This window comes from Marmota marmota, unplaced genomic scaffold, assembly GCF_001458135.2.
Source record: "Marmota marmota marmota unplaced genomic scaffold, marMar, whole genome shotgun sequence".
Classification (NCBI taxonomy): Eukaryota; Metazoa; Chordata; class Mammalia; order Rodentia; family Sciuridae; genus Marmota; species Marmota marmota.
In genome coordinates, this window is record NW_026000026.1 from 17,461,567 (window position 1) to 17,475,521 (window position 13,955).

At 35.3% G+C, this 13,955-nt stretch overlaps 1 protein-coding gene across 3 annotated transcripts in view; it reads left to right on the forward strand.

The window, feature by feature from the left end:
- Chd6 (chromodomain helicase DNA binding protein 6) overlaps window positions 1–13,955 on the forward strand; it is a 166,545-nt gene that overhangs the window by 71,280 nt on the left and 81,310 nt on the right. For all 3 annotated transcript variants that reach the window (XM_048810933.1, XM_048810932.1, XM_048810934.1), the window contains exons 6-10: window positions 1,127–1,189; window positions 1,965–2,023; window positions 2,682–2,799; window positions 8,838–8,924; window positions 9,106–9,240. In XM_048810933.1, the coding sequence (XP_048666890.1) occupies window positions 1,127–1,189; window positions 1,965–2,023; window positions 2,682–2,799; window positions 8,838–8,924; window positions 9,106–9,240 (462 nt within the window). The remainder of the gene's footprint in view (window positions 1–1,126; window positions 1,190–1,964; window positions 2,024–2,681; window positions 2,800–8,837; window positions 8,925–9,105; window positions 9,241–13,955) is intronic.

Below are 13,955 nucleotides of genomic sequence, written 5' to 3' on the forward strand. Positions count from 1 at the left end.
ACACACCTGTAATTCCAGCAACTTATGACTGAAGCAAGAGAACCATTAGTTCAAGACAAATTCAGCAACTTGGAGACTCTGTGTCAAAAAGTTTTAAAAAGGACATGTGATGGAGCTCAGTGGTAGAGAGCCCCTGGGTTCAATTCACAGTACTGCAAATAAATAAATATATACATACTCTGTAGAAAGATATTTCATAGAAATAGGAGCCTAGAAAGTTTATATGTTTCCAGAGTAGGAAAGAAGAGTTTGTTTTCATTTGGGATTTGCAGTTAAAGGATTGTCAGTGAAACACCAAGCCATTTTCAGGTACAGAGAGGAAAAGGTGTACAGTGTAATAGAGCATTGTTATGCCTTCTTTTTGCATAGTGCTACTATTCAAAGTATATTTTCATATACCATTTATCATCCCTGTAACCCAGTGAGATATTTTTTCTACTACTATTTGGTAACTAAGTGATATCAGTTGGCTTGCTCAAAGTCAATAGCTGGGGTAGGTATTAGAATTTGGAACCTTCTGATTCTAAAGCCTCCAGACTCTTTTCTGCTATAGATTTTTGAAAATTTTATGCAGCAGCATCTAAGAAGCTTTGAAGAGAAGGGATGTCCCAGGATCAATTTTAGTGATGCTAAAGGCAGATCTCAAATTGAATCTGAAAAGTAGAGTGGCTTCTCTGCTCTGCAATAGAGTAGTGCCCAGAGGTTAAAACATACCTCTTTGAATTCTAGCTTATCAAAATGTTTGCCATCTTTTAGTCACTCTGTGGGTTGATGGGAGGGGGGCTTCAGTATTCAAAGGAGGATTTTTGAATGAAGTAGTCCCTGTTTTAGTACAGATTGAGCATCCCTAGTCCAAAAATCCCAAATACAAAATAGTCTAAAATCTGAGCACAATTTTGACCACCAACATGATGCTCAAGAAGTTTTTTAAAATTTAGATTTTTGGATTAACGATACTCAACTGGTAGTGAATACAAACACTCCAAAATCTGACAAGCTGTGAAATCTGAAGCACTTCTGGTCCCAAGAATTTCATATAAGGGATGCATAACTAATGCATCTTAGAGAGTTATTCTCTTGGACTTTGGGTCCCATAACGTATTTTCTTTTTAATCTCTGTCTCCAGGAGCCTCCAGAAGATGATGCAAACATCATTGAGAAGATCCTGGCATCTAAGACTGTCCAGGAGGTTGGTGATTCATGTTTCTAGTTTTTATGTCACTAGAATACATTACACCCTTTGTGAAGAGATATTTGACTATAGAACCTAGAATGATCATCTTAGCTGGAGTAAGAGCTTGGCAAGAGTATTGTGTGGCTGGTCAACACTTACTTTTACCCCCATGGAGGATTTTAGGACATAAAAGTATTAAATATCTAGAATAGGTCAAATTGATAATGTTCTCCAGTATGAACCTAGCAAAGGTATTTTTTATATGTAGTTTATAATCATCAGAGACCATAAAGAAGAGACAGAAAAATAATCTTAATGGAAATATAATGGGATTTTTTCCTTAAGCATCTCAGGGCCATTGTAGGAATCCCCTAAAGAAAATCTAAGTGAGAGAGTATATTGATGCCAGTGAGAGCATAGATTGATCTTTACTTCCAGTGTTGAAGAAAGTAAACTCCCTTACCACTGTTTCAGATGGAGACTAGGATGCAGGTCACTTCTGCACCAGGTTCTGGTCCTAACATTTTTCAGAGCCCTGGGCCAGCTTAAGTTTATCAGGTGAATGTTATTAAGCCTGAACCCTGGAAAGTGTTGTTGTTTTAACTGCTAGGGATGTGTTTGGTCTTTGGAAAACCTGAACAATAGCTTGTCAGGAAATAGCCTGGGAAAATGAAAATATCCTCAAGAAATGTTTACTAAAACTGGGCAGAAGTGTTATTTATGTGTTTTCTTTTGACATAAGTGGATGAACTGCCTAGGATCTGGGCTAACTGCTTGCTGTTGGTTACAGGTTCACCCAGGAGAACCCCCATTCGACCTAGAGCTGTTCTACGTTAAGTATAGAAATTTGTACGTCTACTTAGTGTGTTATATGTATTTGGATTTTACATAAATAAACCCTCCTTTTTCTTGATTCTTTAGTATCTTATATTTTTAGTAATTTGGCCCCTAAGGCATAACCCACAGATCTTGGCTCACTTAAGTTTACCTTGAGTTGAAAAATGCTCAACTTTGGCGGCAGTAGGATCAATTGAAGGGCTTTTTAATAATCCTGAAGCCCTTACTCTACCCAGGACAAGTTGATTCAGAGTCAGAGTGGGCCCCAGAGATTGATATTTTTTTAAAAAGTTTCTGAGAAATTCTCACATGTACCCAGGGTGGGAAACCACTGTCCTATAGAATATAATATTTTTCTGTCTTCCATTTTTCTCCTCTCAGCTCCCTGTCCACTAATGTGTATTTGATAGCTTGACTATATCTGCTGCTCCTGCTCTGAGCCAATTTCTATAGAAGCCACAGTGAGAGAGATTATTTGGAATTACTCTATTGTGTATGGTTTTCTGTTCTTGCCCTTCAGGGCAAGGCCTTTCTAAACATAGTTTCTAGCAGCTTTGCAACAGACCACCCTGCTGCTTTTGAGAAAGATAGTCACCCTGATTATTGAAACCTTAAAGCTTATCTTTTGCTAACTATGTGCTTGTCTCATAATTTGTATGTTTTTGGATAGTTCCTACTTACATTGTAAATGGGCCACAATGGAAGAGCTGGAAAAGGATCCTCGCATTGCACAGAAGATCAAGCGATTTAGGAATAAACAAGCCCAGATGAAGCACATTTTTACAGAGGTAAAGAAATATTTACTGATTCATTTGACTGCTGCTTTTACTGTAGCAGTAAATACTGGGTTTAAGTTTCTAAGTCCAAGTTGAAGTCTGTTGTTTCTCTGGTCAAATTGATGAGTGTGTGCTGGTTTGCAGCAAAACTAGACTAGATTTAAGCCAAAAAAAACAATCACCTACCAAGATATGAGGATCAAAGTTTATAAACTGACAACTCATAAGGACATGCATTTTGCTCTGAATACCAATAAATAGAGTTAAAGGGATATTCACACAATTTTTCATCCCTGCCTTATCACCATAAAAAGGGCATTCCAAAACGACTTAAAGTTTGAATGCAAAAACAAAAACCAAGCCATAATTCTTAGAAAGTAAATAACTATATTTATATAAACTTAAGAGTTTCTAAATCTTAACAAGAGAAAGGACTGATGGTTTTGAATATTAAATCTATTAATTAAAATTCAATTAATGCCTATTAAATTAATGCCTAATGATATCTTGAGTAAATAATTAGGAAATATGGATTTATATTATGTACATGTATGTTTTTCCTAATTATATAAATGCACATACTTACATGGCATACGTTCTTCACCTCCAATAGGAGAGCTTTCCTATTTATATTTATGTGCATGCATACACAGACACACACACACACATATATTATATACATATGACAAATAGCTTTAATGAAAGAAATTCTCTTACCACTCAACGGGAATAATACAAAACTTCAAATGGGAAAAGTGAACAAATTAGCAGGGAATTCAGAAAGAAGGAAAAATTGGTCATTACACATAGAAAGATATAGCACGTTTCAACTGTAATCAAAGGCAGATTAAAATGGAGATCTAGTTGTTTTTTTTTTTTTTTAAAGTTTATCTTTTTTTTTTATACCTTTACTTCACTTATTTATTTATTTTATGTGGTGCTGAGGATTGAACCCAGGGCCTCCCACACTCGAGGCAAGCGCTCTACCACTGAGCCACAACCCCAGCCCGGAGATCTAGTTTTTGCTTATCAAATGTTTGGAGGTTTTAAGAGACATTTAAGGTTGTAAGGGACACTGCCTGGATAGGAGCATAAATGCTATTAGAAGAGCGTTATGGCAAGAGGCCTCAGGTATCCCAAAATCTGGATAGCCTTTGTCCCAGAAATTGTAATTCTGTCACTTATTTTAAGGAAATTCTTAAATCTTTGCACAAAGTTTTAGTTATGATAAAGAGTTGTTTATATTGGTGAAAATTTGAAAACAAACAAAATGTTAGATAATAGGCTTTTGTTAATTCATGCATCCTAATAGAATGTCTAGTAAAAGTAATATTGAAGGAAAAATACTAGTGATGTGGAAATATACTTAGTGTTGTAAACTGTTACGAGTGGGAAATGTCAGGTTTCTACAGTAAATGTGTAAATGCCATTTTGGGTGTGCAGGAAAATAGAAGCACTATAGTAATGTATAGGAAATAGAAAATGTGTTGAATATATTCATGAAAATTAGCATCATTTTTTCTGGTTGATGGGATCATGGTAATTTTCTTCTTTTTTTTAATATGTAATTTTCACTTTTATATAGATAACTTTTGAAGAAAAGAAATAATAAAAATTATTCTTAAAAATGTAAAGTCACGTGGCTGGGGCTGCGACTCAGAGATAGAGCGCCTTCCTCACACACATGAGGCACTCAGTTTGATCCTCAGCCCCACATAGAAATAAATAAAGATGTTGTGTTCATCTGCAATTAAAAAAAAATGTAAAGTCACAATACTAAATCCTAAGAGGGCACTCAGATGCCATCAAGGCACATTAAATTGCTCCACACTCTTGCTCAACTCATTGTTCAGGTCCTGTTCATTTTTCCTTAAGTGCTAAATTACTTTAGGGTAATGTCAGTAATCATTCTTATCCCAATTTTCGATCCTTCCTATTTAACCTTAGAATTTGGCCCTAGCTTTCTCCATGTTTGTTTTTATTATTATTGGTACATTGTAATTGTACATAATAGTGGGATTTATTATGCAGTATCCATACATGCACATAACATGATTTAGTCGATCTCATTCCCTGTTACCTTCCCTTTCCCGCCTCTCCTCTCTCCTTCTGATCTGCTTGATCTACTCTACTGATCTCCCTTCTAGTAGTAGTAGTAGTAGTAGTAGTAGTAGTAGTTGTAGTAGTAGTAGTAGTAGTAGTAGTATTTCAGTAGTACATTATAATTAAGTATATAAGCAAAATTCACTGTAGTGTATTCATACATGGACATAGCATAATTTGGTAGATTTCATTCTCTGTATGTGTATTGTAAAGCTACTATGAGAAAAGTTTTTCATGGTACTATTCCTCTAAAAGAGAATTGGGACTAGAAGGTGATGACTATAATTGAAAGAGCCATTCTTTTTTATTTATTTTTTAATATCTTGATTGTATATGGAAATAATTATTTTATTTATTATATGGTGCTGAGGTTCAAACTGAGCACCTCACACATGCTAGGCAAGCACTCTATCACTGAGCCACAACCTCAGCTCTATTTACTTATTTTTATTAGTACATTATGTTATACATAATTGTGGGGTTCATTTTTACATATTCATAAATGTATATAACATAATTTGTTTCATTTCAAACCCTAGTACTCTCCCCTTCTCCCCACGTCATCCTCTACTCTATTGGTCTTCCATTTATAAATTTATTTTTTAATCAGTGCATTCTAATTACACATTAAAGTGGAATTCATTGTGATATACATACACATAGCATAAATTCATTCCACAGTTCTGCCCCTTTCCCATCCTTTTTTACATCTCTATTACCTTTCTTTACCATTGTTCTCCCTTCTATTTTCATGAGATCCCCTCCATTTTTCTTTAATTTCTTATTTTTCTCTCTATAGCTTCCACATATAAGAGAAAACATTTGATGCTTATTTCACTTAGTGCAACATTTGACAGTTCCATCCATTTACCAGTAAATGACATAATATTATTATTCTCTGTGGCTGAGAAAAATTCTTAATCTGTTCATCTATTGACAGCACCTGGTTTGGTTCCATAACTTGGCTATTGTGAGTTGCACTGCTATAAACATTGATGTAGCTGTATCACTGTAGTGTGTTGATTTTAGTTCTACTGAATAAATACTGAGGAGTGGGATCACTGGTTCCATTCCTAGTTTTTTGAAGACTCTCCATACTGCAGTCCCACTAACAGTGTATAAGTGTACCCTTTTCCTGATATCCATTCTTCCATTTTAAGCCCTGAGACACAGAGCCCATGTCTTCCTCCTATTTCTGTCACTGGGACTAGACATGGAGTCAGTGCTCAGTAGTTATTTGACCCAAGTAAGGGAGGAAAGTTTGCTCTACACCATTCCCCATTTTCTTGAAACAAAGTTCAAACACCTGAATACAGCCTACACAGCCTTGGTTATCTGTTTTCTTATGTATTCTGAAGGGAGTGATTTTCCCTAGATTAGAGACAGTAAACTGTAAAGTTGTCTAGAAATAAAGTAACAGGAGTTTATACTTTGGTGGGAAGGAAGAACTTTCGAGAAGATTAGAGCAAATCGTGCAATTAAGGGTAAGTAATAGTGGGGAGTAGTTGCTGTAACACTGTTTTTGATCTTAATCTAGTAGACATTTTTACTAGTAACTTGGAAAAATAATATTCTTGTAATACAAATAATAACTGAGCTTAGAGTAGAATATCTTCATGCCCATATTTCCAACTGCTTTATGAGGTAGCCAAGGTAGATGTGAGGGAAACCCAGCTCAAGATACTGTGAGCTCACACATGCCACAGAGGTAGGAGGCTTCTGATTCAATATCCCAGCACTTTTTTTTCATTTCTTGGTTCATTAGGGTACCAGGACTTTGGTGAAGGACTTTGCAAAACATAAGGGCAACTCAGGAAAACTTTAGTGGTGGTTGGGGTCATGACCATAGCTTAGTGAGAGCAAAGGTGGGAAGTGGACTGCAGGATAGTCTGCACCTAGGTTCTAGAGTCAAACTGCTGGGGCTTCTCTCACAACTCTCTCTGTCTCTTTTTCGCACATGCACACACACACACACGTGTGCACGCATGTGCTCACTAAATCTCTCACAAGCTGGGTGAACTTATGTCATGTGCATAATCCCCTTCAAACTTATCCTCATGTGTGAAACAGGACTCCTAATAATATCAGCTTTACAGAATACCTACAGTTAAGTGACACAGTGCTATTGTTTTTCAACTTTATTGAGCTATAACTGACAAAAAATTTTGTATATTTAAGGTATACAACTTGATGCTTTGATAAACATACATTGTGAGATAATCACCATGCTTGCATATCTTGTCTCTTACCTCATTGCCTGTCTGCCCACCTGCTTATCTTTTTTTTTTTTTTTTTTTTTTTTTTTGGTGAGAACACTTAAGATGTATCTCTTGGCAAATTTCAAGTATACAATGTAGTATTTTTAACTGTTGCCACTATGTTATATATTGGATCTCCAAAATATTTCTTTACATAACTGAAATTTGTACCCTTTGACCAACATCACCCCACTTACCCCTTCCCTCTGCCCATGGCATCCACCATTCTGTTCTCTGTTTCTATGAGTTCATCACGTTATTTTATATTCCATATACAGATGAAATCATGCAGTATTTGACTTTCTCACTGGCTTATTTCAAGTAGCATAGTATCCTCCATATTCATCCATGTTGTTGTAAATGGCATAATCTTTTTTTTAAGTCTGAATAGTATTCTATTGTGCATATATATATATATAGACCACACTTTCTTTAATCATTGATCTGTGGATACAAACACTTAAGAATATTTCCACATCTTGGCTGTTATACATAATAAATGTCAGTGTTTATAGAAATGCTTATACTAGAGATCCAGAAATATAGCACATGAAGAACTGTTGAACAAATTGGTGTTTGTTTGTTTAAACCAGGTAGGGAGGAGACTGTTGAAAAGCCAACTTAGGATAGAATCAGGTTACTTACCACTGCTGTAAAGGAAGCATTTCATACCAATAAGCAGCAGTTAGGAGCTAGGAAGTTAGGCTATAATTTCATAAATAGTGATAAAGATTGTGATTCTACTATTAAGCAGGTAGAAGTAAAGCTGTTTTGGCAAAGGATTCGTCTTGGCAAGGATAGTAAATTTCTTACGGGAACAATTGAATTTGAGTGTGGATTTGACAGGATTCTGTAGAAAGTATTCCTGCATTGATTAGACAATGAAAGTGGATAGTCTCTAACGTGTCTTCCATCCAAAGAGGCAGTAAGAATGTTCCAGCAGTCCAGCAGGAGGGTTTCTCAGTAAGAGAAAGCTCGGTGACCATTTATTTCACACAGCTCTTTGACCTTGGTCACAATACTTACCCTCTGTCAGTCAGTTTCTTTATCCAGAAAGTAATTAAACTTCTACTCCATGAGGTAGTTTTGAGGTTTAAATGAAAACACTTAGCATTACTCTGGATCCACATTAAATATCCTTGAATATTGCATATTATTGATTTGTAACTGAACTTTTTTGAGGCTTAATATGTATAAAGATGAGTAAACCAATTCTAAATGGTCTTGAATTTTTACAAAATAAGCACACTTACGTAACTACCACCTAAATCTGGATATAGAACTTTATCAGTACCCAGAAAACTCCTTTCATACTCCTTCTGATGTTAGCTGCTGTTACTAAAAAGAAAAAGAAGGTATAATTCCAAGCTGCCAAGGGAACAAGAAGCAATTAAAAAAAAAAAAAAAAAAGGAGAACCTAGTGGTGATTTTTGCATCTAGCTGTAGTGACTAACAGGAAAGTCTCATCTGGCCATGGCACAGCCTGTACAGTGGTTGGATCCTTTAAATGTAGTCATGACATGTAAGATTTGGGGACAGTGAAGAAATAGCTGTGCAATGACTTTATTCTCAAGCAAACCCTTTCTGTGTATGATTCTAATAGAGTCTATGGTAAGGACCACTTAAAAATTCTAGATTTTAGATGTGAAAGAAGGAAAATGCATCTCTTAATTGTTCTCTGTTTGTTAGCCTGATGAAGACTTGTTCAATCCAGATTATGTAGAAGTGGATCGCATCTTGGAAGTGGCTCACACCAAGGATGCAGAGACAGGGGAGGTGGGTGTGTTGCCATTTGCCTCTCCTAAAGCATCATCCCTTCCTTCTATGTATGTCACTTATTAAAACATGTGGCTTCTGTCTTATTTTATTCATGTGTCATCATGAAGGGTGGCAAAGTGTGATTGACTCCTTTAATCTAGTAGGAAGAACCCTAAGTTTTTCTCCTGCTTCCTATCAGGAGGTGACACATTACCTGGTGAAGTGGTGCTCCCTGCCGTATGAAGAAAGCACTTGGGAGCTGGAGGAAGATGTGGATCCTGCAAAAGTTAAAGAATTTGAGTCTCTTCAAATTCTCCCTGAAATTAAACACGTGGTAATGTATCTATATTTCTGTCTGGTACCTCTGATAACAAGTAATTTTATGTGGTTGTGAAGCTGTGCTCCTAAGCCATTTCTGTGGCATCTTACCTTTGTCATTCCCCCTGATGATCCTGCAGTTTAGGGTGTTTATTTCCCTGCCTAAATCAGCCTGCAGCTCTATTTTCTTGTGTGTGACATTTAAGAAGCTTGGACATAGCTTAGATTTCTTGGTGTGTAGCTGACATATGCAGTCAGGAAGATGGAAAATATAACAAATACCTGGCATGCAGAAGCAGCTCAGCAGATACTGTCTTTCTTAATTCTTGTTATCTCATGATTCCTCAGTGATCTCTTTTCTTTGTTTTATCCTTTTCCTTTACTCAACTGGAATATTCTTAATAGGAAGAATAGTCTTTATCTGTAGATCCCTGGGGCCTCACAGAGAGAACATAGTGTTTTGATATAGGTTTATTCAGTTGGTGTGTTTTCTTGATTCTGGAGTATTTGTGTATTTAGAGTATCAATCATTAAAAGGGGGAAGGATTGGAATCAAAGTCTTGTTAAGATAATTAGGAAAGAGAATTGTTGTTAAACATAAGATTGTAAACTGAAATGATCAGTTTTTGTTTAAAAAAAATCACTATTTTCATATGAAAATCTCATACTGGTTCCTTATTAGTGTTATTTGTTGCTTTTACATTACTGGAACTCAAGACTCAGAAGACTAGACCTCAGCATTGAACTTAGATCCCTATTAGAATCCATTCAGGAGCAGTGTTTTGTTTTAGGTTTTTCTGCTATATGAAAGGTGTAAAGAGGCATTTTAAGATGCAGAATTGTGATTAGAAACTTATAGTTTCATGTTGTTTGTCTACATGATTATTAAATTTCTCTTTTAACTCTCTCCTATATATACTGTTGTTCATTTTAAATTAAATTTGTGAGTCATTTATTAAGCACCTGCTGTAGGTTGTGTCTTCTATGAGATATAATAAGAAACAAGGTACTGCCCCTGCCCACCAGGAGCTCAATGTGATGGAAGAATGTTTGTACATGGACAGCACAGGATGATTGTGATATGCAGCATAATGCAGAAGCTAAGCAGGGTGGAAGCCGAGTTCACTCTAACCCTTTGTTATCATCTAGAAGTAATCATGATTCTTACCTGTTCTCCCAGCTTGACTCCCACTTGGTTTCTCAGCCTGTGTGCATTTGGCAGGAAAATGAATACAAGGGTAATTTGTGGTGATTTCACATTTTGTTTCCTTTACTTTGCAGTTGTGAGGCTGTTGTCCTCCCCAGCTCTTAATGAACTATAGTATCCTTTTATACTTGCCCTTTTTTCCCCTAATTTACTTGTTTTCATTGAAAATGTATATTTTGAAATTTCATCTGAAGAATTCTAAACTTAAATTGTACCAAAGATATAATTAAAGCTATCTTTTTATGTGTTACAAATAGGACAAATTCTAAATGGTACTTTGCCTGAATGACTTTTTTTTAAGGGATCTAATTCTAGATTTTGAAGTTTACAGGTAATCTTACCAGTCTTGACTCAATATCTAAATAAACCTAAAAGACGAAAAACCCAAAGCAGTGACTAGATCAGAAAGTAATACCTCTACATAAGAGCACTTACAAGGCAAAGTAGAAATCCATAGTGAAACTCTGTCATGGTAGCTACAGGACTGAGAGCCAGGTACGTGAGTCTCTGAGGGCAAGGAAGCTCCTGTGAACTAGGTTGCTTGGGCTTCAGGGATCCAGGCTGAAGTCTGAACAGTTCCCATTGGCTAAGAAGAATGTTATTTCTTTAAGGGAACAGAGCATAAGAACTTATAGGAATATCTTCACTCAGAAGCTTTTGCTTTAAGAGTTGTGGGGTTTTGGGGTTTTTTTTGTTTTTGTTTTTTTTTTTTAAAGACTGGCATAATGTGTTTTCCCCCTTTGTTTCTCAAAACACCTATAACTATGTGTTGATAATGTTCAGCAGAGTCCCATTTCAAAGTCTAACCACACCAGAATATAGTTATCACATACTTTTCTAAAAGGCCATGGATAGCTTAGACTTAATTCCAAACATGAATGAAATAATTGAGGATTTTTTTTTCTTTTTTTTAAATTTCATCGGTAAGTGGCTTGGTTTTAGTTAATAGCATATCAAGTGAAAATTTGATTATAGTAATCCAAAGGTGAGCCATCAAAGACTGAAGTTATTATATGGAAAAATTATAGTCTCAATATTCTCATTTATACATTTAGGCATACTAAGAATTTTTTATTTTTAAGATCTTAAAGTCCCATTTTGGGAACTCATTTTGCCTATAAGCAAACTATGACTATCTAAGAAAAAATAAATGAGATTTGTGGCTAGAAAGCTCAATACATAAAGATTTAAATTTTCTCCAAATTAATAAGTTCATTGTAATTCTAAATGAGATTCCAACTGGAGTTTAAGAGAACTTGACAAATTGATTCTAAAATTATACAGCATAGTAAAAATAGCAAAGATGTTTTTGGAAAATAATTCCCCATCAGATATATAACTAGAATAATCAAAGAATGTGATACTCAAGCCAATGGAAATGAAGAATCGTGATTCAACTCCATGACTATCTTGGAACCTAATATATAATGTAGCATCTCGTATCAATATAGAAAAGATAAGATTATTTTTAGAAACCATTGTTTTATAGGAAAAATAAAGTACTAAGGCTGCCTCTATTTTGTTTAAGGGGAATGTAAGGAATTTGATTGATTTTTTTTTTTTTTTTTTTTTTTCCGTATGTGCTAACTTTAGAAACTAACCAACACAATATTTGACCCACTATACTTTGCTAAGCTGATACACAAAGTGCCATTTCCTGGTACAAAGAATTAACAGAATAAAAATAAAGTACTTGAATCAACGAAAGAGATAAAAGACTTCTACAATGAAAACTACAGCATGCTAAAGAAAGAAATTAAAGAAGACCTTAGAAGATGGAAAGATCTACCTTGTTTTTGGATAGGCAGAATTAATATTGTCAAAATAACCATACTACCAAAAGCACTATAGATATTTAATGCAAATTCCAATCAAAATCCCAAGGATATTCCTTATAGAAATAGAAAAAGCAGTCATGAAATTCATCTGGAAAAATAAGAGACCTAGAATAGCTAAAGCAATTCTTAGCAAGAAGAGTGAAGCAAATGGAATCACTATACCAGACCTTAAACTATACTACAGAGCAATAGTAGCAAGAACAGCATGGTGTTGGCACCAAAATAGACTGGTAGACTAATGGTACAGAATAGAGGACACAGAGACTAATTACAGTTAGCTTATATTTGACAAAGGTGCCAAAAATGTACATTGGAGAAAAGATAGCCTCTTCAACAAATGGTGCTGGGAAAATTGGAGATCCATATGCAACAAAATGAAATTAAACCCCTATGTCTCGCCATGCACAAAACTCAAAAGTGAATTAAGGACCTAGGAATTAAGTCAGAGACACTGCATCTATTAGAAGAAAAAGTAGGCCCAAATCTCCATCATGTCAGATTAGGCCACAGCTTCCTTAATAAGACTCCTATAGCGCAAGAATTAAAACCAAGAATCAATAAATGGGATGGATTCAAACTAAAAAGCTTCACTTCTCAGCAAAAGAAACAATCAGTGAGGTGAATAGAGAGCCTACGTTTTGGGAACAAATTCTTACCACATGTATGTCAGAGTACTAATCTCTAGAATATATAAAGAACTCAAAAATCTTAACACCAAAAAAAACAAATAACCCAATCAACAAGTGGGCCAAGGAAGTGAACAGACACTTCTCAGAAGAAGATATACAGTCAATCAACAAATATATGAAAAAATGTTCAACATCTCTAGCAATTAGAGAAATGCAAGTCAAAACTAAAATTTCATCTCACTCCAGTCAGAATGGCAGCTATTAAGAATGCAAACAACAAAAAGTGTTGGCAAGGATGTGGGAGGAAAGGCACACTCATACATTGCTGGTGGGACTGCAAATTGGTGCAGCCAATATAGAAAGCAGTATGGAGAATTCTTGAGAAACTGGGAATGGAACCACCATTTGACCCAGCTGTCCCACTCCTCGGTCTATACCCAGAGGACTTAAAAATAGCATACTACAGGGACACCGCCACATCAATGATTATAGCAGCACAATTCACAGTAAACTGTGGAACCAACCTAGATGCCCTTCAGTAGATGAATAGATAAAGAAAATGTGGTATATATGCACAATGGAATATTATTCAGCATTAAAAGAGAATAAAATCATGGCATTTGCAGACAAATGGATGGAGCTGGAGAATATAATGCTCAGTGAAATTAGCCAATCCCAAAAAAACAAATGCCGATGGTCATTATTACCCTAAGTACATGTGTGAAGACACGAAGGATGTGACTCTACTTGGTGTACAACCAGAGATATGAGAAATTGTGCTCTATAAGTGTAATATGAATTGTAATGCATTTTGTTGTCATATATAACAAATTAAAATTAAAAATTAAAAATGATGTAAAAAAGAATTAATAGAAACAAATTTTTAAATAGAAACTGAAAAAAAAAAAACCCTAATATTAGCTTGCAGGGAAATTAAAGTATAGAAGAAGATGGCATCCTATCATATGTCTAAGCCATATGACACTTATCAAGTTTTAGGAGTGTCTGTTTCTCTTCTTAATTACTTGTAAATTTTATAGAAGTATTTTTAATCTGT